Source organism: Salvelinus fontinalis, chromosome 12 (assembly GCF_029448725.1).
Source record: "Salvelinus fontinalis isolate EN_2023a chromosome 12, ASM2944872v1, whole genome shotgun sequence".
Classification (NCBI taxonomy): domain Eukaryota; kingdom Metazoa; phylum Chordata; class Actinopteri; order Salmoniformes; family Salmonidae; genus Salvelinus; species Salvelinus fontinalis.
In genome coordinates, this window is record NC_074676.1 from 16,949,558 (window position 1) to 16,975,921 (window position 26,364).

Here is a 26,364-nt window from a genome sequence, read left to right on the forward strand (position 1 = left end):
ATATATATATTTTTTTTTACATTGTTTGCAAACTGATATGTGACACATATTAATGCCACAAAAACACGCTAAACAGGCAAGATCAAAAAATATAAATATTTATATAAAAATCTGGGACTAATTGTCAAACTAATATTCATGTACAACAATATAGAAGATACATAACTAAAAGTTAAGCAATATGGGTATATGTCCACTGCACACTTCTTAGGTGTGTAATTGACATGGGATTACAGTACACAAACAAGAGTGTGCAATATATAAGGCTAGTCCGTGAACCAACATGACCAAGGATGACCAAGGAGCTATTGAAATTCTAAAGTTTGAAAAATGCATGTAAAAACGTGTGAGATGAAAATGGACAAACTAAAGGGTGTGCAATGTGTAGGCCCACTGAGTGGACATTCTGAACCAAGGAGCTATTGAAATTCGAATGTAAGACAAGTTTGTACTTTGTTTACGCTCCCTAACTAATACGGAACGCTGCTCACATTTACACGTTTACTAGCTTTGTAAAGTGAATTCATGTCCAAATCGTGAAAATAAGACCTGTGCAATGTTTCCAACATCATGACACTTATTTGGAGTCTGTGGCTCAAGTGGTTTGAAAGCTATTGAGGTTTGAGTGTGAATATCTGGCGAATATCCTACCTGAAACTGTCTTTACCTCGGTACTCAGTGGATATTCTGAAAGGGTTGTAGGTCATGACGGTAAGGAGCTATGAAATTTGAAACTTTATTTTTTTTAATCATAAAATCTCATGAGATGCAAATGGCCAAGCAAAAGGGTGAGCAAGGTGTAGGCCCACTGAGTGTACATTATGAACCTTATTTGAGGTTTGTGGGTCACATGACCAAGGCGCTATTGAATTACTAAATGTTTTATAAATAATTTAAAATAGTGCGAGATGTAAATTGACCCCCCAAAAAGTGTGTGCAATATGTGTCTCTGCCATCAGGTTAGCTAGAATCAGTTTTGAACGTTTTAGGAGTAATGGCTAAAGAGCTATTTAAATTTGAAAAATGTGATTTGTCACTATGTTGACGGTCCCTAACTACTGTTGGTGGACGTAAGGAAAACTACAGGCGAATATCCAACCTGAATTAACCTGAGTCTTTGCCTTGGTCGCAGATTTTCCAATTTCAAAACGATTTGGAGCACAACACGAATTAGAAAAATAAATGCAGTACTTTTCAATGTGTGAGATGTAAGAGGTGGGAGCGTGAGATGAGGGTCAAATCCATGTCTCACGGTCAATGCGTGAGAGTTGGCAGCTCTGGTTTGATGGGATTTAGGAGTTCAGGGCCGCCTGACTACTCGACTGAGCGGACACACAGAACACTGGGAAACACAGGAAAGAGAGTCGTGTAAATCTCCTACTAATATTGATTATGATTAAGGAGAAACTTACATGCTACTTACATGTATCTCAAGTTAGGATCCAGCCCTCAGTTTTGTATCAGTGGACCATGTTCAGCAATTTACAGATGTATTTTCATACCATGTGTACCTTGAGTGATTTTTTTGTACAGATGTGAAGAGATGAAATGTTTGTCTTTTTAGTCACATATACTGTATATATTTTTTGTCACGTGATATGTGGATGTCTCACTCAGCTATCTTAAGATGAATGCACTCATTTTAAGTCGCTCTGGATAAGTGTCTGCTAAATATCTATGTTTCACAAGGTTTATGCTACAGTAACATTGAGTCTGAATGAAGACATGCATACACAGTTTGATAATATTACACGGGCTGCCTAGTAATACTGAGACAGTATTTTCTGGACTGATGTTATATGATACTTTATGATCAATGATGAGCTGTCTCTTGATTAACAGAAATAACTTCTGCATTGGGAGTGACTCAATCTGATTATGCCCCAATTTGAGAAATGAAAAATAAAAAATTTACATGATGAAAAATGGATACAAAATATTATAAAAAGTATGCAAAACAGTTCAGTTAGATTTAAAGTGACATGTAGACTCATCAAATAAGAAAGGTACACAATCAAGGCAAAAATACATGTAATTTCGATATCCACCTGAAAGGCAATGTGCTGTACATCTTTTTGTGGTCAAAATAGAGCAGAAACTCCCTATAGTCTCCGCCCATCTTCAGGGTTCATATCAGCAGTCTGTCTGGTACATTTGCCAATGTGTGTCTCTGCCTGGTTCTCAGCTCAAAGGTGCTGTACTGCGAGGAGGGGCAGACCCTGACGGTCTGGCGACCATCCTCTTCTCCAGATCCATCCCTGTCCCTGCTTCCGTCCCTCTCCCACTGGAGTGGAACCTGGAGTTATTGGCCAGGCTGAGTTTCTGGAGCCTACGTAGACTGTCTAGCTGTCGGGGCGGATGATCTATCTTGGTGTGGGTGGTCGAGGACATCTGGGGTAAAATGCCCATTTCCTGTTTATCCTCCTCTTGCAATGTCTGTTGGGCCAACCTGAGAAGAATGGGTACCATTCAAATGAGCTCTGAATGCAAGTTAAGCATTCCACTGAGAGCAAGCAAGTTCAGCGTTTCACTGTACTTGTGCATGTGACACTTGGACGTAGTTTTTAGACATATTAGCTGGTAAGATAAAGAACCTTATAAACTGGGTGGATTGAGCCCTGAATGTTGATTGGCTGACAGCCGTGATATATCAGACCATATACCACTTGTATGACAAAACATGTATTTTTACTGCTCTAATTACGTTGGTAACCAGTTTATAATAGCAATAAGGTACCTTGAGGGTTTGTGATATATGGCTAATATATCATGGCTAAGGGCTTATCCAGGCACTTCGCGTTGCGTCTTCCTTAAGAACAGCCCTTAGCCGTGGTATATTGGCCATATATAACTCCTCGTCGGGCCTTATTGCTTAAATATAAAACTGGTATAAGCCAAGGGGTGGCATACCCTCTCAGTACCTGTGGTTGCTTTTCACACGCCTTGCTGCTGCATCTCCTCCACACACACGCCTGCCTTCTCCCCCCCTCAGTGGCTCTCTCTTTGAGGGGCCCTGCCTCTGTACTCCAGCCCCTGCCTGGTCTCCCCATATACGGCTATGGCTACAGAGGAAAGATGGAGGGAAGAGGGGTTATAGCTGGGGCAGGACCTCAGAGGGAGTTATTCTCACATGTAGAATGAAAGAAACATAAATAAACATCTGTTGTATATGCACTGTATTATACTATGTATACCAATATACAGTATATTATGTCCAGCACTATAACTAGACGCACTAGAAAGTCAAAATGCCTGGCGTGGAGAGGACAGTAACCTTTTCCCTCTGAAGTCTATGTGCCTCAGGTCTGGCAGGAAGGAGTTACCGTCTGTCCCAGGTTTACTCGGTGGTTTCTCAAAGGCTGCTTGAGGTCCACTCTGGTCCTGCTCACCCACAGGCATAGCGTCTGATACACCTGCTGTGCAGTCCCTTTCTGGGCTCCTCCGTAGGGTCTCCAGGGCATCTGTGTTAGAGGTTGGAGCCTCTGGCATGTAGTAGCGTATGGAGACCCGGGCTGCGTGGCCTTGTTTCTCTGGGCGTGGCCACTGATGGTGGGACTTGGCTGGGTAGACGTTGGAAGAGCGGCAGGGCTCCAGGCCTTGTGGCGGGATGAAATCAGGGACCACCCTGCACTGCATGCCCGGAACTACTGGGGGAGACCTGACACATTTCCAACACAAAACACATTTGTGTGACGGACTGTCCAATTTAACATTGACATATTTATGCAGACGATGTACCGTCCCAGTCCTGTACGTTTAGTCATAAATGCAGTCAACTTTCAATAAAGAGCATATTTTACCGCTATGTTTTTAGTAGTTACCTGGTGTGTAAAGCAGGCATCCTCTCTGAAAGACAAGAGTAATAACAGCATTCATACTGATCGAACATCTCTGCAATAGCAATATTTGGAATGTTTGATTAGCATCTGTTAAATTGTGAGGTGGAAAAGAATGCCACTGACGTCACTACTATCATACTACTTTCCTGTTAGTGAACACCTAACTTCATATTGGGTGTGTGTTCTTCATGTCAATATTGTACCATCCATTCTACCCACTCTATTTCTGCGCTCCAACCCACCTCTCATCCCAGCGTGGCTTCTGTGATCGGGGCTGAAGGGCATGGGTTGCTGCTGAATGGGGGTGGTGTGAACCCTGATCTTCGAGGTGGGCACAGGCACAGAGAAGCCGCGTTGCTGTACGGCTGTAAAAGATAAGGGGCGACGCTGAGGTCCCGGCCGCGGGGCCTGGGAGGAGCCAAACTGCAGCTGGGGACTCCAATACTGCAGCCACTCCTCCTCCGGCTCGTCTGAATAAGGGACGTTTATTGTAATGAATATTGCCCTGGAGGCTGAACTGAGCGATTTCCGCTATATGGGCCAGTTGCAAAGTACAAATGAATTAATGAATTTAAGGGTCGGGTTAGGCATTAGGGTTAGCATTGTGGTTAGGGTTAAGATAATATTGTATTACTTTGTGGCTGTGCCAGCTAGTGGCCACTCTGCAGAGGGTGTTACGTCTGATTCCAACTCACACTCTCAAACACATAGATCCCCTGAACGCAGCTCACTCTCCAGATCCCAATCACCTGAATTCTGATCACCTGTTCACACACCTGTATGTCATCATCACACACTATTTAGTTCCGTTCTTTGCACCCCATCATTGTGAGGTATTGTTTGTTTTGTGACACACTTCTATTCAAAGCGCTGGGTTTCCTGTAATTAATCCTCCTGTGTATGATAGTTTTGGCCTGCCTCACTAACGACGCCTTTTGCCTATTCCCTGCCTGTACTTTAGCCTATCGGATTTCCTGTTATCAACCTATTGCCTGATCTCCCAGACGACGTTACTAGCCTTTTCCCTGCCTGTACTGTTGCCTTTTTGGACCCCTTGTGTATGACCTTCTGCCTGCCCCTGGACACAGCTACCTGCCTCCTCCTGTGGTCCTTTACAAATAAACACCTGCTGCGCTTGAAACCAGCTCTCTGTCTCCCATTGTGTTCATTACACAGGGCAAGATTCATGAAAATAAATGTCAACCTGCACATTCTGCATGTAAACTCGGAGAAAAAAAATAAGTTTTTCTTTAGTCACATGGCCAGAAAACTAAATCCATTCCTAATGATAAAAGTATATCCATGTACCTGTGACAGGTGGCTGAGTACTCAGGTATGCAGCCCTTACAGCATCCAGGTATTCATTCTGGAACACAGTTAATGCTGAGCATCAGATTAGGACAAAACAGTCACTGCTCGTTCATGCCTTTTGTCAAGTTTGATGGGGTGGGGATGCTCAGAGTGCATTGACCTACTGAGAAGAGGTTGGAAGGGAGGGGGGGTTAGGCCCAGGTTGTTGTGAAATACCTTGAGAAAATTTTAACTGTAGCAGTACTTTAATTAATGACAATGCAAAACTATCAACATGCAGTAGGGCTTGAAGGGTGAATGGCAGCCATTACCTTCTCTGACTCCTCCTCCTTCCAGAGGGTCACATGGCCTATGACCCCGATGCGAGTGGTGGGATGGGGGATCCAGGACCGTCCTGTCTGACGGCTCACTGTCACCACAAACGGCACCTACCGTTACATCAGAAGTAGAAGCTCATGTCTTCAGAAATGAGATACTGGGGAAATGCAAAAGCCACAATCTGTCTAAGCAAATGAGGAAGAGCGTGAGCTTCTCTCACTCTAATCCATACCTCTCTCTTCTTCTTCTCTCTGACCACGGCCACCGTCTTTCCCTGGATCCTCACCTTCACCATGTCCTCCGTGGGTAGCACAGGGTCCTGCAGAGAACAGACAGGAGGAAGAATGTAATTTGGCAAGTTTGTTTTGTTCCTAAAGTGAAATCTCCACCCTTCCGGGGCAAAAGGCAATGCAAAACGAACTCGCCCAATCACGCTTGATCCATTATAGGGAACTTTCGCTGGCTATATCATCTGTATGTCTCTCCCAGCCTTTTATGTATTAGGGACCACTGTATGTTTCATTGTATCTGGTGGATGAGCTGCACTAATGTGTTGTGTGTGTGTGTGTTCTTCTCACTATGTTCTTGACGTTCCTGTGGAGGACCTTTGGGTCGACGTTCCTCACTCTCTCCTGTCTCAGTCTGTTCCTCTCCTTACCACTCCTCAGGTGCTTCTTCTTCGCTTGGCTCTGCTAGAAAAGAAGTTGGCATTAGACTCAGTTAAAGCTTTTGTACACAAACATAACTGAGGTCATACGAAGGTTAAGGTTCAAACGACACCTCATCAATTTGGTTCAGTAGATGGACAGGCAGGCCATCAGACTCTGTGCTGTTTGAGCCGCTGGTACTGTGGAGGAGACACAAAAAGGACATTTAGGTGTGTGTGTGTGTGTGTGTGTGTGTGTGTGATGCTCTAAAACCTTCCTTACCTGGACTCAATGTCAGAAATGGAGACGCTGAGAGATCCATCAGAGTCGACCTGCCGGCCCAGCCTCTCTCTGACCTCCTGCCTTAACATCGCCCGCAACTCAGCTAGGCAGTGACTGGTCTAACACACACACACACACACACACACACACACACACACACACACACACACACACACACACACACACACACACACACACACACACACACACACACACACACACACACACACACACACACACACACATTATGGCTCATCAACATGACAAGCTGAGATGTAACCTTGGTCACTGTGGTAGTGAGAGGTTGACTTCCCTCACCTTGGTTGGGTCGGGATCACAGTAGTCCAGCAGTGTGTCACATAAGTAGTACCCCAGAGACTTCAGGTCCCTGGTGGTGAAATGGGTCCCCTTCCTGTTCCCTATAATACAGAATGGCTCTGTGAAATGAAGCTCTATAGCATGCATACACATATACACACAATACACCCTGTGCATGCTTACCCAGAGTGGAGCCTCCGAAGGTGGACTCCATGGTGTAGCTGTTCTTGATGCCTAGCCTCCACATGACGACGCGTCCTGTTCCCTCTTTACTCTGATGAACCCTGAACTTACAGCTCCTGAACGAGAACTTCAGGAAGAGGACACAAACATCGTGTTTGACTCCCTAGCTGTGATTTATAACATAAATGTATGATTGTATTGTGGTTTTATACTGGAGATGCCTTCTTGGCCAGGTCTCCAGTAAAAAAATATGATCTTCTTTCTTTCAATGGGATTGGAACCTTGTCATTGGCGTTCTTGCTCATCATGAGCGGGAAGACTCTCTCATGGAGCCGTTGTGTGGCGTCATCGCTGTTGGTACAGCCATACATGAAGACGTTGTTCTTACGACTGTGACCGTGGAAATCACAATACAACACCACGTCCCTCTCAGCCATCAGTCTTGGGTGCCATGGCAACAACAAGGACAGAGGGAAAACCATGGCAACAGGGTCAGAGGTCAGAAAAGGCAGAGTGAACTGACAAACCTCTCCATAGGTTAGAAAGGTATGACCGTGTCACATCTGTTTGAGTATCCTCCTGCTTCCCGCCTCTCACCTCTTGACCATGTTCTTGGTGTGCCAGACACAGGGGAAGGAGTCCCTCAGCAGGGTATTGTAGTTCCTGTTCAGGTCCCTGCCGGCCAGAGAGCAGCGGTAGTTCCCCACAACCACCCCGTCTGGGTTCAGCATGGGCACCACCTGCAAGACCGCAAGGGAGAAACACAACAATCAACATGGGTGTCTTTATTGGGTGTTTCTAATTCTGAAGGGAAAACGTAATTTATCCCACATGGCAGTCAAATACATAAATAAAACACATGGATATTTACAAAGATAAAAAGGCCCAAAGTGCGTCAGCGACCTTAAACACAAAAGTCTCCCTCAGCAGCCTGGCGTCGTCTGATTCTCCCAGCAGGAAGTCCAGGAAGCCCTGCATCATCCAGGAGCTGTTGGTCTCCCCGGGGTGCACCCTGGCTGTAACCACCACCGCTCGCTTGGCACTCCTATCCATCCACCCCCCTCCTGGTGATGTCACTGTCAGCACGTGCACAGCATTGCCAGCCAGGCTGCGGCACAGCACCCGCAGCTTGCAGTAGGCGCCGGTGGCCGAGTTGGAGGTGAGGCGGCTGAGGTAGCGCTGCAGGTGGGAGTAGGTGTAGGGGTAGCAGTGGGCCAAATAGCATGTGTCAAAGTCGTAGGGGAACTGGCTGGTCCAGGTAAGGGAGTGTAGGGACTTTGTGTTGGTGGTTGTGTTGTTGTCCTGCTCAGCCTGGTGATGCTGGTTGCGGTAGTATCTGATGTTGGAGCCAGTTCGGCGCCAGCCCTCTCCCTTCTCCCAGGCGGCTCTTTCAGAGTAGAGCAGAGGCCTCATGCCCAGGCAGTACAGGCTGCTAGCCTTCATCAGGTTGACTATGGTGAAGCGATAGTTGACCCCCGCCTTCATGTTTCTGACCCGGAAGTAGAACCACTGTGTGTGCTTGGTGGTGTACATGTCGGTGCGGAGGGTGAGCTCATAGTCATGGACACCGCTGTGTAAGGGGGAGAGGGGGATAGAAAGAGAGTGAGAAGGAAAGATTCTTCCCTACACACAGTTATCCTCCCTGCAACTTAGCAACAATTTGTAAATTGTAAATAGGTTAAACAGTTATACAGGCTCCGTAGACTCACACTTGAACTGCCTTCTGCAGGTTCCCGCTCTCAAAGCGTGACTCAAAGGCCAGGGTGGACTTGTCCTGATGCATTGCACAAGAAGTGGAGCTCTTGATGGGCCCCCGGCTTCCTCCCACACGAGAGTAGGTGAAGTAGGAGGTCTTTGTGCCTAAACAGAGGAAAGAATAAGAACAGGAGCTAGGACAGTTGAGAGAGGTAACACGGTCAGAAAATGAAAGCCTACTAAGGGCACCACTATATACCTTACTGACATAGAGTTAGGGTTACCTGGGTCAATGCAGTAAACTACGTTCCCCTTTTCCTCCCTGACAGGCATGGGGGCCCTCTCATGGCCCGTGGGCTGGTAGAACGGCTCTGGGTCTGGAGGGTCCCACTCTAGAACACAACAATATATTTCAATAACATTCCAATTTGGATTAACACGATACTGTATAACAGTTTAAAAATGTGGAGCCCACTGCGAAACAGAACTCTGTAATGGACAGCTCTGGACTGTTCTATACACTGTAGAGGTCAAAACAACACTTAGTGTTTGTTACAGCATATACAGTTCAGTGGTATGTACCTATGTGGTGTATGGCTTCCTTGAAGACCTCATACTCAATGGGCCAGCGGACCCCCTGGAAAGGGGTGGAGGGGATGGCAAACAGGTCCAGGGGCTCCCTAAGCCGGGGGATGGGACGCTCCCCGTCAAAATCTATCACCAGCTGCCTGGTCCTGAGGGCCTGTCCCAGGTGCAAGGTGACTGGGGGATAGATAGAAAACATCACTGCATCACAAAAAAAGGTGATAGGTATAGTTTTGTCATGAAATTCTATGTACAGGAAAAACATATATGCAACAGTAGTGTAAGTCAACCCAGCAGCGTGGAGCATGGAGCATGGAGGAGGTGGTGTGATGGTGCTTTGCTGGTGACACTGTCAGTGACTTTTTTAGAATTCAAGGCACACTTAACCAACATGGCTAGTACAGCATTCTGCAACAATACGCCATCCCACCTGGTTTGCGCTTAGTGGGACTATAATTTGTTTGAGAAACAGACACCTCACAAGTCCTCAACTGGCAGCTTCATTAAATAGTACCCGCAAAACACCCATCTCAACGTCAACAGTGAAAAAGCGACTCCGGAATGCTGGCCTTCTAGGCACAGGTCCTCTGTCCAACGTCTGTGTTTTTGCCCATCTTTCTTTTTATTGGCCAGTCTGAGATACGGCTTTTTCTTTGCAACTCTGCCTAGAAGGCCAGCATCCCGGAGTCGCCACTTCACTGTTGACATTGAGACTGGTGTTTTGCGGGTACTATTTAATGAAGCTGCCAGTTGAGGACTTGTGAGGCGTCTGTTTCTCAAACTAGACACTCTCATGTACTTGTCCTCTTGCTCAGTTGTGCACCAGGGCCTCCCACTCCTCTTTCTATTCTGGTTAGAGACAGTTTGCGCTGTTCTGTGAAGGGAGTAGTACACAGCGTTTTACCAGATCTTCAGTTCCTTGGCAATTTCTTGCATGGAATAGCCTTCATTCATCAGAACAAGAATAGACTGACGAGTTTCAGCAGAAAGTTCTTTGTTTCTGGCCATTTTGAGCCTGTAATCGAACCCACAAATGCTGATGCTCCAGATACTCAACTAGTCTAAAGAAGGACAGTTTTATTGCTTCTTTAATCAGAAAAACAGTTTTCAGCTGTGCTAACATAATTGCAAAAGGGTTTTCTAATGATCAATTAGCCTTTTAAAATGATTAACTTGGATTAGCTAACACAACATGCCATTGAAACACAGGAGTGATGGTTGCTGATAACGGGCCTCTGTACACCTATATAGATATTCCATAAAAAATCTGCCGTTTCCAGCTACAACAGTCATTTACAACATTAACAATGTCTACACTGTATAAAGTATTCAGACCCCTTGACTTTTCCAAATTTTGTTATATTACAGCCTTATTCTAAAATGGATAACATATTTTTTTTCTCTGCATCAATCTACACACAATATGCCACAATGACAAAGCAAAAACGTTTTTTTTTTTTTTTTTTGCAAATGTATTAAAAATAAACTGAAATATTACATTTACATAACATTTACCCTTTACTCATTACTTTGTTGACGCACCTTTTGCAGTGATTACAGCCTCGAGTCTTCTTGGGTATGACGTTACAAGCTTGGCACACCTGTATTTGGGGAATTTCTCCCATTCTTCACTGCAGATCCTCTCAAGCACTGTCAGGTTGCATGGGGAGCGTTGCTGCACAGCTATTTTCAGGTCTCTCTAGAGATGTTAGATCGGGTTCAATTCCGGGGTCTGCCTGGGCCAGTCAAGGACATTGTCCCGAAGCCACACCTGTGTTGTCTTGGCTGTGTGCTTAGGGTCGTTGTCCTGTTGGAATGTGAACCTCATCCCCAGTCTGAGGTCCTGAGCGCTCTGGAGCAGGTTTTCATCAAGTACATCTGTACTTTGTGCCGTTCATCTTTCCCCTGATTCTGACCTAGTCTCCCAGTCCCTGGCGCTGAAAAACATTCCTGCCACCACCATGCTTCACCGTAGGGATGGTGTCAGGATTCCTCCAGACGTGACGCTTGGAATTCAGGCCAAAGAGTTCAATCTGGGTGTCATCAGACCAGAAAATATTTTAGGTGCTCTTTGGCATCTCCAAGTGTGCTGCCATGTGCCATAAAGGCCTGATTGGTGGAGTGCTGCAGAGATGGTTGTCCTTCTGGAAGGTTCTCCCATCTCCACAGAGGAACTCTGGAGCTCTGTCAGAGTGACCATCGGGATCTTGGTCACCTCCCTGACCAAGGCTGTTCTCCCCTGATAGCTCAGTTTGGCCAGGCGGCCAGCTCTAGGAAGTCTTGGTGATTCCAAACTCTTCCATTTAAGAATGATGGAGGCCACTGTGTTCTTGGGGACCCTTAAATGCGGCAGATTTATTTTGGTACCCTTCCCCAGATCTGTGCCTCGACACAATCCTGTCTCAGAGCTCTACGGACAATTCCTTCGACCTCATGGCTTGGTTTTTACTCTGACATGCACACTCAACTTGGGGACCTTATATAGACAGGTGTTTGCCTTTCCAAATCATGTCCAATCAATTGAATTTACCACAGGTGGACTCCAATCAAGTTGTAGAAACATGTCAAGGATGATCAATGGAAACAGGATGCACCTGAGCTCAATTTCAATTCCCATAGCAAAGGGTCTGAAAACTTCTGTAAATAAGGTATTTCTGTTTTATTTTTTAATAAATTTGCAAAATTCTCTAAAAACCTGTTTTCACTTTGTCATTATGGGGTATTGTGTGTAGATTGATGAGGTAAAACAATCATTTAATAAATTTAAGAACAAGGCTCTAACGTAACAAAATGTGGAAAAAGTTATGGGGTCTGAATACTTTCCGAATGCACTATATGTATAATATTTGATCTATCCTGCTGAGAAAAACAAAGCCGGTTGATGGTAGTAGACGCTAATAATAAGATGCTTAACCGTAACCAGCAGAGGCATTCAACAGAGATCTAATCTGGTCTTTTGGGATGACAGGGCTTTAAAAGATGACTAAACTGACACCACCCTCTGTGTCCTCTAATCAAGGTATTACATGGAGCAGGTGAACTGGATTGCTTTAATCAACTGGATTACACTGCTGCATCACATCCAAAAGTAACATACCCAGCATTGGAGAAGTCTGGGAATCACACTCTATTGTGAAATACAACAAGGTATACCAGCCCTCTTGTTCATCAGTCATCACTATCTGCCCATGCCACAAACTTGCGGGCTTTGCTTAAAACTTTAACCACAAATCCAATTTGAACCATTAATCAACTATACACTGCTAACAAAAACCCATACCACTACTACTATCCAGATGAAGAGTAAATTGTTATAGTTCAAGTGTAAAATAGCTTTATTCGCTATTTTGACCCATTTGTCCTTTTTGCATGGCCACATTGTGGCTCTCATCTTACATGCCCTCCTGCCAGGCTCCTGCTCCTCATCCTCCATGTTGGAATTATTGCTGTCAGAGGAGTGGGTGCCTGGGTGGATGGAGCCGGGGGGGTGGGAATTCCTCCATCTTTGTCTTAAGAGGTTGCCTTGGAAAGAATTATCTGTGCCTGAGGGGAGAGAATTGACATTTCTGAGGGAAGCACTGTAATGTTTTTTTTCTTGGTTTATAGCAAAGAATGCATAAACATTTTATCTGTGTATGTAAACATGTCACATAACTGGCTAATATGGCAAGAATAGCAGTAGCACAATCTCATGTACTATGCTCAACTACTGTATAAAAGGTCACAATGGCATCTTGTTTGTTGGGGTAAGATTGGTGCCCTTGAATTGATTGCTTTTGCAGGATTAAATTGCATGGTAATTTGACAGAGAGTAGAGTGATGTAGGTCAGGTCTCACCAAGTAACATTTATGTAAACAAATGATGCAAGGCAAGCCTCTTGAGTTTCCAGTAATTGTGTCAGGTTGCCAAGTGCCAACCTACTTGTAAAGAGTCCATAGTGCTGTAGGTGGTGCAGGATGAGTCTCTCATAGGCATCCTCTGATGTCCTCTTAGAATAAATCAGACGAAGCTTGCATTTAGCAGGCTAGGTGATAGACTACTGCAATTATTGTAATAATTTAGAAAAAATACTGTAAATATGTGAGTAACCGTAAAACATCTGGGGCCGGTTTCCCAAAAGTATCTTACGGCTAAATGAATCGTTAGAACCTTTGTTGGAGCATCGTTAAATCTCTGAGCCATTCCCAAATCCATCGTTATTAACGTTGCACTTGAAAACGCTCGTAATCTAACGCCTGCCTCAGACCATTCGTAGAACAGCTAAACATGAAATCACATGATTTATCCATCTCTCTGTGACCGCTGATAACTTCTGACCAATGTTGACTAGAAAACAAAGTTGCCAGTGTCTTTGCAATTAATCAAAACAAGCAACCGAGATGACTGCATTAACATTTAAACAGTTGGCTATAGGCTTATTTTAATCATATTGAAATACATTTCATGTTCAATCAATTTAGTTATATTTTATACTTGTAGGCTAAGGTCTGTAATTGGTCTCAATATTTGATGTGTAGCCTAAAGTGTGTAATGATGTGCCAAATCGGTGATTCAGTGCATTTTGGGGGGGTAAGCATTAAAATAAGCCACCTCAATATTTACAGCTGTAGGTAGTAATATCTCTCTAGGAGCTGATCCCTCGTCAGTTTTGTGAAATAATTATAATGTTAAGGAAAGATTTGAATGGAGAAAGCTGATCCGAGAGCAGCGCTCCCTTTCTTTCTATCCTATCTGGATCGACACATCATGCTCCAACGACGCACAGCAAACCTCTCTGCGTGGTGTTTTGTGAAACGCATGTTACATCTTCTGCCTCTGTAGGAAATATGCATAATTAAAACACGAAATTCCATCGCTATCGGGAAACCGGGTCCTGACTAGTAACGTTATAAGTACAATCTTACCTGATCACAACAACAATCACGTTTGTGTTTTGTTGGCATAGGATACTTTGTAATAAAATAATGTAGCCTATGGCTTCAAATATTGTACAACACCTCATGTACGTTGTTCTCATATAAATAATTCCTAGAGATCATTGAAGCTCTAGCTAGCTAGCCTAGCAATCAAATAAATCTTATTTGCATGTGAACATGTTTATTATGGGATGCTTTTGCTCTACTCGTGTTTAGGTTTTTGTTAGTGGTCCACTCAACATGTTAAAATGTTTCTCATCTAACTAACTAGCTACAGTACTGACCAGTATCTCTGTGTCTGTCTTCAATGCTGGGCACATCCTGGGTGGAACTGCAAAAGAGAATTCCCACAGAAGTTAGTATTCACGTGTTGCTTGCTAAATTAGCTAACATTACTTAGCTAGGAACAGAACTTTAGACCAACAACAACGAGGGGTAACTGGTTACAGCTTCTCAGATATTATCACATATTATTGAACATTCCTAACAACAAATAACGTTAGGCAAAACCCAAAACGTACCTTTGAATGAAAAACACGTCTTGACTTGCACGAAAGGTGTGGGTGAACTTCATAGCTAACTAGGTCACTTGACCAGTAGCAGCGAGCAAAAAAAGAACTTTCACTACAATGTTGCTTAGCAACTAATGTTCCGTGCACCGTTGCCATGGGATCAGGGGTGCATTCAGTATGACCGACGGGTATTGAAAGTTTAACTCAACGGAAACGATACTGTACGACCAGTTTAATACCGATTTGATTATGGGGGCCAGAGAGAGATTGTATGGTGGGCAGTGTGCTGCACGAGTTTTGCGATTTCAAGTGATCACACCCACCAAACGTGAGCAAACGCACCTCAACCCGTCACGAACGCACCCCAGTTCTCTTGTTTGTAGCTTTGCTTTGATCGTGGTGGCGACAATACCTAGCTAGCTACTGCAAGATCAAGATAGTGCTCACCTTTTGTTTACAGCACGGGCATGGGTAGAGCACACGAAGGTAGCTTTCTATCTGCGACTTGCATTATCTAAAAAAAATATTCAATACAGTTGTTACGGGTTTTTCTCAACGAGCGATTAACAGTTGCTGTTGAGGAGATATTCGGGGCAGTTGAATAAAACGCAAACTTAGTACCAGGAAGAACTTTCCCCTTCAAAGGAGGAAAACGACTGTCTGCAAAGGCTGCTTGAAGTCGCTGTTATTAAACCTGAGATCAGGCTACACATAGCAGGTTCGTTAGTTTGTCTAGTTCGACTACTCTACATTGTATGTAACAAAATGTACAGTATTTATTGGACGACTCATATCAGCTTTTGCGTTTTCAATGTTAATGCTGTGTATTGTGTTTTGTGATTGCAGTCTACCATAGGCGACTGATGACGTTTACATTGTCATTTCATCCAGACCTCCAGCAGCTCACTCTCCATGGTGATCAGGAGGTTCCCCCTGATCAGTAGCACTGTGTGCAGGAGTGGAGCCCTAGTCTGGGACAGGAGGACCAAGAGCCTACACATATTACAGAGGAACATGGGGAGCTCAGGAACAGTCAGTGGGAAGAGTAGCTTCCAAAGCTGGAAGATGATACCAAATACTCCATATTCACTCCTGCCTGTGTGAAAAGTGACTGTGATGAGAACCTAATTCTGCACTCATATCTTTATCATGGTCAACATGAAGTTAATGAAGAAAGGGTCTCTCTCCCCAGCTCCTCAACTAAACAGATCAATACAGAACCTTATGAAGAGGACTACATAGTATCAGAACTAATCAGTGACTGTCATTCTCTCATCACCCAGTCAACGTCATAATGCTTCTTGTCATTGTAAGGTGTGTGGCATGTCTTTTCGTTACATGTGTTCTTTAGTGAATCATGTGAAAATCCATACAATGGATAAAGAACATCCTTGTGGTGTGTCTGAAAAATGCATTGAGTCCTCGGAAAGTATGAAAGATCACCTGCAAATGCATCTTACAGCGAAGTTTACTTGTAACATTTGTAGTAAATGTTTTGTAAGGAATTGTAAGCTGACAGTGCACACAAGGACTCATTCAGCACTGGTTCCCATCTTAGAGTGCACATGAGGCCTCATACAAGGGAGAAATCATATGTCTGTCCTGATTGTGGCATAGGCTTGTTTCAGAGTGAACATCTGAAAGCACACAAGGATCCACACAGGTGAAAAACCATACCATTGCTGTTTTTGTGACAAATGTTTGAACACTGGCACTAATCTGACGGGTCACATGAGGACTCACAGGGGAGTAACCATATACGGTGCATTCTGAAAGTATTCAGACCCCTTGACTTTTTCAACATTTTGTTACGTTACAACCTTATTCTAAAATGGATTAAATCATTTCCCCCCCTCATCAATCTACACACAATACCCCATAATGACAAAGCAAAAACAGGTTTTTAGAAATGTTTGCAAATTTATTAACAATAAACTGATATTACATTTACATAAGTATTCAGACCCTTTACTCAGTACTTTGTTGAAACACCTTTGGCAGCGATTACAGCCTCGAGTCTTCTTGGGTATGACGCTACAAGCTTGGCACACGTGTATTTGGGGAGTTTCTCCCATTCTTCTCTGCAAATCCTCTCAAGCTCTGTCAAGTTAGATGGGGAGCGTCGCTTGATGCTGCGATTTCTACAGCATGATGCTGCCATTTCCACAGCATGATGCTTCACCGTAGGGATGGTGGCAGTTTTCCTCCAGACGTGACGCTTGTCATTCAGGCCAAAGAGTTCAATCTTAGTTTCATCATTTACATCATTTACATTTACATTTACATTCATCGGACCTGAGAATCTTGTTTCTCATGGTCAGAGTCCTTTAGCTGCCTTTTGGCAAACTCCAAGCGGACTGTCATGTGCGTTTTACTGAAAAGTGGCTTCCATCTGGCCACTCTCCCATTAAGGCCTGACTGGTGGAGTGTTGCACAGATTGTTGTCCTTCTGGAAGGTTCTCCCATCTCCAAGGAGGAACTCTGGAGCTCTGTCAGAGTGACCATCGGGATCTTGGTCACCTCCCTGACCATGGCCGTTCTCCACCGATTGCTCAGTTTGGCCAGGCGGCCAGCTCTAGGAAGAGTCTTGGTGGTTCCAAACTTCTTCCACTTAAGAATGATGGAGGCCACTGTGTTCTTGGTGTCCTTCAATGCTGTAGAAATATTTTGGTACCCTTCCCCAGATCTGTGCCTCTACACAATCCTGTCTCAGAGCTCTACAGACAATTCCTTCGACCTCACGGCTTTGTTTTTGCTCTGACATACACTGTCAACTGTGGGACCTTACATAGCAGGTGTGTGCCTTTCCAAATCATGTCCAATCAATTGAATTTACCACAGGTGGACTCCAATCAAGTTGTAGAAACATCTAAAGGATGATCAATGGAAACAGGATGCACCTGAGCTCAATTTTGAGTCTCATAGCAAAGGGTCTGAATACTTATGTAAATAAGTGATGTTTTTTATTTAATACATTTGCAAAAATGTATAAAACCTGTTGTCATTATGGAGCATTGTGTGTAGATTGCGGAGGATTTTTTTTTTTATGAATCCATTTTAGAATAAGTGTCACGTTCCTGACCTGTTTTCCATTCTTTTTGTATGTGTTTAGTTGGTCAGGGTGTGAGTTGGGGTGGGCATTCTATGTTATGTGTTTCTATGTTGGGTTTAATGTGTTGCCTGATATGGTTCTCAATTAGAGGCAGGTGTTTGACGTTTCCTCTGATTGAGAACCATATTTAGGTAGGCTGTTCTCACTGTTTGTTTGTGGGTGATTGTCTTCCGTGTCTGTGTATGTCGCACCACACGGGACTGTTTCGTTTTCGTTCGTGTATGTAGTCTGTTCCTGTTCGTGCGTTCTTTGTGTTTATGTAAGTTCACATGTTCAGGTCTGTCTACGTCGTTTTGTTGTTTTTTAATTTTCAAAGTGTTTTTTCGTGTTCGTCTTCGTCTTTAACTAAATCATTATGGATTCAACCTACGCTGCATTTTGGTCCGACCCCTACTCCTCCTCCTCGTCCGAGCAGGAACCATTAGACGATTGTTACAATAAGGCTGTAACGTAACAATTTGGAAGAAGTCAAGGGGTCTGAATGCTGTGTAGATGGACACTGTCAAATGCAACAACAACAAAAAATATATAACAAAACTATTCCGGATCTTTCTTATCTCTCAGATATAGGACAGACACTTCAGAACCAACTTCCTTTTGATATTATCTGTTTCATGTTTCATGTAGTGCATATTTTATTAAATTAGTTTGTATGGGCTAATAGCAGTAAGGCCAAAAAATATATATTTTTTTTGTTGTTACCGCAAGTGGTCATAAAATTCCAAATCAAAAAGCTAAATTATCCTTTGTATGACCTTAAAACAATTCCATATAGCATAGTAGAACCCCCCGAGCAGGTTTGTGATAATGTTAGTCTATTTAACCTTTATTGTATGGAAGTTTATAGAAAAATAACACCGCTTTTACACGTGCTTAGCTATGTCTTTTGTCTGAATTTCCTATTGTAAGCTTACAGGTTTTCTACATCTCATGTCCTTCCTTTCTACTTGCCTCCAGACATCCTCTGTCAACAGTCAGTCTCTGAAGAGGTTCCCCCTGAGCAGCAGCACTATGTGCAGTAGTGGAGTCACAGTCTGGGACAGGAGGACCCAGAGCCTACACAGATAAAGGAGGAACTCGGAACCAGTCAGTGGGAAGAGCAGCCTCAAGAGCTGGAAGATGATACCAAAGACTCCATGTTCTTTCCTGCCTTTATGGAACATGACTGTGAGGATCCAGCTCTGCACTCCAATCTTTTTCATGCCCAAAATTATGGAAAAGAAGAGAGTCTCTACCCATCACCTCAACTGCACAAACAGAAACTGGGGGAGATTACTACAGAGTACCAGAACCAACTAGTGATTCTCAGCCCGTCTCTGCAGAAAATCCATACTGTTCTGCAGCTCAAGAGTAAAAACATGGATAGGATCGGAATTGGAGGACCTCAGGTTAAGCAGTAAAATCAAAGAAAACATGGACAGTAAAAGACAAAGCTCCCGTATAAACACTGAGGGTAAGAAATCCACAGTGTTGTCCAATCTGAAATCACCCAGGCAAAATGACCATGCACTTTGCCATTGAAGTGTGTAGAAAGGAGTGTATGGAAAATCTTTCCACTACATGGGTTCATTAATGAAACGTGCAAACTCATACGAAGGAGAAATAACCTATTTGTGGTGTGTGGAAAATGTTTTGGGCCACAGAAAGTATGAAACATCACATCGAAACTCACATTGCAGATAGGATGTTTGTCGTAAATGCTTTACTAGCAATAGGGATCTGACTGTGCACATGAGAAGCCACTGGGCAGGAAGCGTATCAATGTTCTGTAATAAAAGTCACAATGGGGAAAATGTGTAAGAGTGCAATGATTGGAGTAAATATTTCAGTGACAGTGGCTGCATGAACTTCCAAAAGGCCCACGCAGGCCACTGTCAACTATTTTACTCACAGTGGTGGTCAGTGCCGTTTAAGATGAGGGAGGATGGTCATTTTTTTAGGAACATGGCCTTGTTTATATTACAGCATATTGGATGACTGTCATTCATATTCCATTCACCCAGCACCCAATGTAACATCGATAGGTTTAGGCTACTACATGATACTCAAATTTTCCCTGTACCCATCATTTCATTGCTAAAACAAAGCTTATAACTTAAAGTTTACAACGTAGGTGCACTGGTCGAGAGAATTTTAAGCAATCAAGTTAAGACACAGTGACACATTCAATACCGCCTTGCACACTCTTGCCTGCATCTAGCTGATCTAGGGTGTAATCATTAGTCCCAACAGTTGGAAACATACGTTTCTATTGGACAAATTCAGGTATGTTTATCCCCGTTTTGTTTGCTGCCATTTAAGATTTTTTTTAAACAGAATTGAAGGAATGAATACACCCCTGATCACACGGAAACACAGTTCACTTTCATAGCAGCCACATAAAAACAGCATGATCACATTGCTAGTTGGATATATCATTCCTTCTCACAACTATCTACGTGCTCTCCTCTCACTTTTTTCCTTCGCTTGTGGGCTTCAGTGCACAACACATCAGCTGTCTGTGACCAGGCCAAAAAAACTTTCCAAGCCAAACCTTCATATCAAGACCGCTAACTACTACACACAGCCTACATGGTTGTCACGTCATAGTCAACATACCAGGACTAACGCATTAGTAAACTATCATTCAGTACAGTCAGAAATGAATTTAGCAGTTACACCGGCACGCGCCGGTTGCAATAAATTACTAAAACCAAAAGCTTACCTTGACTTACCTTGAAGTTCCAGTGTTGGATAGCCATAGCAAGCTAGCTAACATCGCATCCCTCTCTGTTTGAGCCGGGTGTTTGAGTAGGCTAAACTTGCTAGCTGCATTCACTAGCTAAGTAAAAGTAAAAAATATATACAACCTAAAATAGCTAGCTCTCTTGCTTCTCAATTTTGGAAGAAATTGATTTGTTCAAAACTGTTCAACTATTGTCTTTCTCTTTGAGTCAACTACTCCACATTGTATGCACTACAGCGCTAGCTAGCTGTACCTTATGCTTTCAGTACTAGATTCATTCTCTGATCCATTGATTGGGTGGACAACATGTCAGTTCATGCTGCAAGAGCTCTGATAGGTTGGAGGATGTCCTCCGGAAATTGTCACAATTACTGTGTAATCTATGGAAGTGGGTGAGAACCTTGAGCCTCTTAGGTTTTGTATTGAAGTCAATGTATCCAGGAGGATAGAAGCTAGCTGTCCTCCAGCTACACCATGGTGCTGCCCTACAGTGCTGCTGAGGGAACTGTAGACCTTCCTTGAAAAACAATGTGTTTTCATCAATTATTTGGTGACCTGTGAATATATTTAGTAGTTTTATCTAAAAATTATCACTTTTAATGTTTCACAATTTTTATGAAACTCACTTGAGGATGGTCCTCCTCTGGTTTCTCACCTAGATCTGTGTAGTCCTAATGCTGGATGAAAGGAGTAACTTGCAACCTGTGAGGCATAAAATTGTTTGTGGTGTTATTCTAATATGGTGGGGAGGAAAGGAAGTAAGCTACTTATGCTCACTGACATACCTGTGCGCCTGTCATTGATGTAAAAAAATTTTTAAGTAATAAATCATTGACAGTAACCCTCAAAAGCCATTTAATTAATACATACCGGTAAACCTTTTAAATTTTCATATGTAGTTCTATTTGTGATGCAGAACACACTGCAAATCCTGCCTCTCCCATCTCCTCATTGGTTTTTAGAAGCAGGTACCCACCCACGTGGGTGACTGAAAGACGAACTTGGTCAGTGGCGGTAATGCACCTAATTTATGAAAGTTACCAATCACAATATAAAGTCAAGAGAAGAAAAAGACTGGAAGGAGAGATGACTAGAAACGATTCGGTTGACCGTTTTATGTGTGGATTAATTGGAGGAATAGAGGACCTTGTGCATTTCTGGTAAAATAACAACGCAATGTTTATATCCCAGGACAAATTAGCTAGCAACAGCAAGCTAGCTAAAAAGGACAAATTAGCTAGCAAGTGCACACTAGCTAGCTAAATTGCAATAAAGGTTTAATGCTTTTCGACCTGTCCCCAAATTAATGTAATTGGTTCAGAGTTTGTTTTGATATTTTAACCTGCGTGTCGTGATCGCATTTGGTGTGGGGGGACAAAATAAATGTATGCACAATGGCGCAAGCGCACAGCCGGTTTGGGTTCGGAGGACCGTTCCTGTCATGCAGGTTCAGGTATCCTATACAGGACAGTTGTATATTCTAAAAACAGAGAAACTGCATTACGCCAGTGTTTGTGGTAATACATCTGAAAAAGGAAAAAACAGTTACTGCGATTTCAAGTATGTTTTATTCAGTTGAGATTTGTTGAGTTATACTTTAATGCCCATGAAATATAATAAGCCCAATTGTTCACTTCCAGGTAAATCAGGATTAAATGTCTTTCTGTAAATGTGCAGTAAGTTGCTGTTCCAACTGAAGAAACTGTTGGTCAGGCAGCAGATACCTCTGAATGATGGCCATCACATCTTTTTCAGTGCTGTGTTCAAAGTCATGTCTGTTCTTGAATGGTAAATGTCCAGCCAGCTCACACAGAGCCACATTGAAGGCAGATTCATCTTTGGCACCAAAGCAGGACCTCCTAGGCCACACGACAATGCGCACACCACGCCTGGCGCGCACATCTGACTTCCCAGGTGGGCAGCCTCGAGTGAAAAACAGGTTGTGTGCCTTGTTCCCCTCCACCAATGAGTCTGTGACCTGACTAATGGCACGGACAACTTTCTCAAGGTCATCCATTTCAGCGTAGAACATAAAGCCGATGGGGAAGTCTCTCAGACGGTAAAATCCCTTTTCCGGCACTAAGGGTTGGGTTGAAGCAGTTTCTAAGTTTAGCTCCTGGTTCATGTAGTATCCATGAAGGTGGAGATGATTGACAGATGCAAACGCACCAAGACTATTGAATCCCACCCGGAAGCCCGGGTCAGAACTCAGGAGCACAGATTCGATTCCGATTTGGATGGCAGCGGGGGTCAGAACCTGTGGCGAACACTGGGTGGGCTCTGGAACTAATAAACAGTGACCAAATTCCAATGGGCTAACATTGACAATCACCATAATTCTACAGAGTTCATCACATGGGTGTCCATATTCTTTACAGGAGCCCCCACCTTTGGGGTGCGACGTAGGCTCAATTTGCTTACTCATCTCAAAAATGACTTCCTCTGGTTTGATTTTGTTGAAGTTGAACTGCTTGGTGTCAAAGTTTTGTTTGATGCTTAATATTTCCTGAGGCTGTCTTCTCTCTATCCCTCTTTGAATATTCAGTTGGGCCACATACCGAGCCGGCCCAGGTAAAATTCTTGTCTCCAAGTCGCCCAGGTGATAACGGAACAGCCCTCTGTCCATCCTGTCAGTCCAGCCGGCTTGAATTGTCGTGTCAAATTTAGACATCGAGGCAGTTCGGTCACCACATCCAGACCAGCAAACATGGCTTGCAAAATCTCGGTTACAGTAGACGAAACGTGTTGGCGATTTGCCGTTCTCCATTGGTCTGCAATAAATATTAGCACCGGTAGCTACCCAGACGTTACGTGGCACGATGTGTCTCGTTTCAACAATGAGATTAATGACATGGAGTGACAACGCCGAGTCTTATCTCAAGGTAAATAGCATGTAGCTAACGCACCGTTATCTGAATCAGCAGCGTAGAAAATAAATTACATATCTGTCGAGTTTATGTAAAAACCGATATCTAACCGCTAATCTATAAGTAGTTTAACCCCGTTATTTACCACAACTATCAGGAAGCAACTAAAAACATGGCATATTTTATCAGCGTCTCCGCAGCAACACTTAGAAGTACTTCCGGATCTCGGACATTTTCTAAATAAAAGTTTTCCACGTAATAGTAGTAAAGTGTCAATAACATGTATTTATTCATGATTTATACAAATAATTGAAGGAAAAATACGTAAACTGTAAGTCAATGTGGATAGGATCCATCTTCGTTCTGCTTTTCTTCCTGTGTCAGCGATTTGTATTGATGCACGTGATCGCCATCTGGTGGTGTGTTGGCGTGCTCTATGCAAATCTTGTTACTATGGTATATTTCGTCGATTCGGAAAGGGAAGTGGCTAGGTGCTTTGGAAAGTTATCGAAGCAGAAAGTTTTCTTTCTCTGAAGTTGACTAGCTAATAACAAACAGAAAAGAACAACAACATGGGAACAACAGCAAGTCAATTAAGGAAGGATCTGCTCTCAGAATATCAGGTGAAATAAGACAGCTATCTAGCCAATGTAACGTTACACAACAAGTTGTTGGTCATTGTACTATTTGGTAACGTGGTTAGGTTAACAAATAGCTTACTTAAGCAAGCTAGTTAACGCGGTATCTAAAAACTAACCAAGTTGTTTTTAGCCAGCTAGTTAGTTATATCGTTTATGCCCTCATAAAGAGTCGCTGTTCGGTTTGAATTAATTGCCTTATATTAATTCTCAAGTGTATTGTCAGCTTTTGATGACGTTGTTGGTAGGACAACTTCTTGAGTACATTGCAAGTGACACGACACTGATAAAAGCAAGAAGTTGAGGTATAATTATATCAATTTGGAATGTGTGGTGTATTTGAAAATAATGCACCAACTCTTCCCCTCCAGGAGCTGACGTTTCTTACAAAGCAAGAAATTATTCTGTAAGTAACTAGCGTTATTCCCCATTATTTAAATTCGCGGATGCTATTGTTGTCAATATCCTTTTTGATCATATAGTAAATATATAGGCTCCATCTTGCCAGAGCCAAACTTCCTTGTCAACTTAACTTTAATCCTTACTTACGCAACGTACTAAAGTCTAATTTACAAGGAAGTTTGACAGGCAAGATGGATTTACTGTAACTTTTTGAACTAGGTTGGAAAGGTTTGTCATTGTACATCTATTGCGAAAGAGACTTGTTGAGCAATCAACATCCATACAGGCAGAGTGGATGTTGTGATGCATGTTTTCTTTAGGGCACACAAGAGATTCAGTGAACTCCTCTCCAAAGAGGACAGAAACATCCCCACCCCGCGAGTGCCCATGGAGAAAGTCCTTTCACTGCCAGAACTCAAGGTGGCAAGATTGCAATTCAAATTATACTAAATTACTAATAAAGCGAGTAAATTATTTTTAGTTAAAAAACATTGTAACAAATGTTTGATTTACTTTTGACTGCACTGGCCCTTTAAGGAACAATGTGTTTTTCCTGTGTTTTATATATATATATTTCCATACTGAGGTTGGAATAATATTGTGATAATGCCTTTTTAGTGTAAGCTGTTTGAAAAAACTACCTGAAATGTCAGCCTGTTTTGGTGGGATGGAGCGTTGGCCTTTCCATGGTGACCTCACCAAGCAGTAAATTAGTTAGTAGTTTTACCCTCCCCACTTAGACCACCCCGACAGTCCTAGCAAAATTCTTGCTTGAGAAATGTCTCTTTGCTAATAAAATATTTTTGCCCATTTGAATTTAAAACAGTAATGTACTTCATTGTTACCCAGAAGTGATTAGACAGAGAAAAACGTCTGCATTGGACTTAATGTTCTGTCATGTTCTGTCCCCAACCTTTAGTCCAACCCTTTCAGAAAAAGGATCTGTCACGTATTCTCAACATCTGATATGAAAGATGGAAGTCTCACCTTTGAGGACTTCCTTGATCTCTTGAGTGCCTTCAGTGATTCAGCTACACTGGAAATCAAGTCCCACTACGCATTCCGCATTTTTGGTAATGCAATTGAGACTTTCTTAGGCCTGTATATGTATGTAGTGTATTCATTGTTGTCTGGCAGTTTTTTTTGGGGGGGGGGGGGGGGGGGGGGGGGGTTGGTGAAAATGTTGAATTGGTATTGTTTTGTCTGTTCAGACTTTGATGATGATGGCACTCTGGATGGTGGGGACCTGGAGAAGCTGGTGAACTGTCTGACTGGTGAGACGGATGACACAAGGCTTACCACTGAAGAGATGAGGCAGCTCATCAGCAATGTGAGTTAACAGATTAAGTCCACTATTGCCTGGTTCTTTCCAATGTGGCACTGCCTCAGGGAAGACCATAAACTGGGAAGAGCATCAGCCTAGCCTATAGTAGCAGCTGTGGCAGATTTGAATACTGTCTCAACGCAGGAAATTGCATTGCTGAGTATGATCTATGGTCCTATCGCTGAGTCTACCTTTCAGGTCTCCGTTTGCCATCTCCAAGGCTAAAACAAATACTTATTTACAATATTGCAGATTCTTGAAGAGTCTGATATAGACAAAGATGGAACTGTGAATCTGTCAGAGTTCCAACACGTCATCTCAAGGTCACCAGATTTCGTCAGGTCAGTACAAATCTGATTAGAATACTCTTCATAATCTCTACATTGCACCTATGAGCCTCCCTCTAATGCTCTGCGTTGTTCTCTAGTTCTTTTAAGATTGTTCTGTGAAGTCGACAAATAAGATGCCAGGATATGGATACCTTGGATTCTCTGTCCTATTTAATACTCAGAAGACCTTTTTTTTTTCATTGTAATAATATTTTTAAGATCTTGCCTTAAATTCTTTGTCTGTAGATTAATATTTCTATTATGTTTGATAATGTATTTTTACATAATGTATATGCAATAAGAGCCTTCTAACTGTATTATTTAAATCTAAATATCTAGAATAAAAGTAATCAAGTCTTA

The 26,364-nt window shown here is 43.0% G+C and overlaps 3 protein-coding genes and 1 long non-coding RNA gene across 8 annotated transcripts; 2 read left to right on the forward strand and 2 right to left on the reverse strand.

Annotated features, from left to right (window-relative positions):
- Nucleotides 1-82: 82 nt before the first annotated feature.
- Nucleotides 83-14,769, reverse strand: agbl2 (AGBL carboxypeptidase 2). 5 transcript variants are annotated; one of them, XM_055939926.1, is made up of 23 exons: nucleotides 14,617-14,703; nucleotides 14,380-14,426; nucleotides 13,101-13,167; nucleotides 12,575-12,721; nucleotides 9,176-9,355; nucleotides 8,878-8,985; nucleotides 8,608-8,758; nucleotides 7,802-8,468; nucleotides 7,496-7,638; nucleotides 7,180-7,339; nucleotides 6,899-7,025; nucleotides 6,716-6,816; nucleotides 6,398-6,516; nucleotides 6,249-6,315; nucleotides 6,047-6,157; nucleotides 5,701-5,787; nucleotides 5,462-5,578; nucleotides 5,148-5,205; nucleotides 4,082-4,309; nucleotides 3,822-3,846; nucleotides 3,275-3,658; nucleotides 2,922-3,062; nucleotides 83-2,449 (listed from the first exon to the last, which is right to left on the reverse strand). In XM_055939926.1, exons 2-23 carry the CDS (start codon nucleotides 14,413-14,415, stop codon nucleotides 2,182-2,184), a joined length of 3,492 nt encoding a protein of 1,163 aa, XP_055795901.1. In that variant the 5' UTR covers nucleotides 14,416-14,426; nucleotides 14,617-14,703; the 3' UTR covers nucleotides 83-2,181. The 5 variants fall into 5 exon arrangements, with proteins under 5 accessions (XP_055795901.1, XP_055795902.1, XP_055795899.1 ...); XM_055939927.1 differs by having other exon boundaries at nucleotides 4,082-4,204; nucleotides 6,047-6,160; XM_055939924.1 differs by having other exon boundaries at nucleotides 6,047-6,160.
- A 164-nt stretch (nucleotides 14,770-14,933) lies between these two features.
- On the forward strand, nucleotides 14,934-19,546 carry LOC129866905 (uncharacterized). The gene is made up of 3 exons (XR_008761548.1): nucleotides 14,934-15,325; nucleotides 15,454-15,921; nucleotides 18,677-19,546. It is a non-coding gene; the product is annotated as an uncharacterized LOC129866905 (long non-coding RNA).
- Nucleotides 19,547-21,993: 2,447 nt separating this feature from the next.
- gdpgp1 (GDP-D-glucose phosphorylase 1) lies at nucleotides 21,994-23,686 on the reverse strand. Its single transcript, XM_055939930.1, has one exon. It carries the CDS (start codon nucleotides 23,209-23,211, stop codon nucleotides 22,096-22,098), a length of 1,116 nt encoding a protein of 371 aa, XP_055795905.1. The 5' UTR covers nucleotides 23,212-23,686; the 3' UTR covers nucleotides 21,994-22,095.
- A 57-nt stretch (nucleotides 23,687-23,743) lies between these two features.
- LOC129866908 (calcium and integrin-binding protein 1-like) lies at nucleotides 23,744-26,364 on the forward strand. Its single transcript, XM_055939931.1, has 7 exons — nucleotides 23,744-23,934; nucleotides 24,321-24,355; nucleotides 24,672-24,771; nucleotides 25,271-25,424; nucleotides 25,563-25,681; nucleotides 25,928-26,016; nucleotides 26,103-26,364. The coding sequence occupies exons 1-7, from the start codon at nucleotides 23,884-23,886 to the stop codon at nucleotides 26,122-26,124; spliced, it is 570 nt and encodes a 189-aa protein (XP_055795906.1). The 5' UTR covers nucleotides 23,744-23,883; the 3' UTR covers nucleotides 26,125-26,364.

Bases quoted from the DNA above. Each gene is read 5' to 3' on its own strand.
- LOC129866908 (XM_055939931.1), top strand. From the start codon at position 23,884: ATGGGAACAACAGCAAGTCAATTAAGGAAGGATCTGCTCTCAGAATAT. The intron at 23,935-24,320 runs GTGAAATAAGAC...CTTCCCCTCCAG, and splicing joins ATCTGCTCTCAGAATATCAG to GAGCTGACGTTTCTTACAAA. The intron at 26,017-26,102 runs GTCAGTACAAAT...GTTGTTCTCTAG, and splicing joins AGGTCACCAGATTTCGTCAG to TTCTTTTAAGATTGTTCTGT.
- agbl2 (XM_055939924.1), bottom strand. From the start codon at position 14,415: ATGTGCCCAGCATTGAAGACAGACACAGAGATACTG. The intron at 6,161-6,248 runs GTGTCGTTTGAA...CTTCTTTTCTAG, and splicing joins TACTGAACCAAATTGATGAG to CAGAGCCAAGCGAAGAAGAA. The intron at 3,847-4,081 runs GTGGGTTGGAGC...CTTGTCTTTCAG, and splicing joins AAGCCACGCTGGGATGAGAG to AGAGGATGCCTGCTTTACAC.
- gdpgp1 (XM_055939930.1), bottom strand. From the start codon at position 23,211: ATGGAGAACGGCAAATCGCCAACACGTTTCGTCTACTGTAACCGAGAT.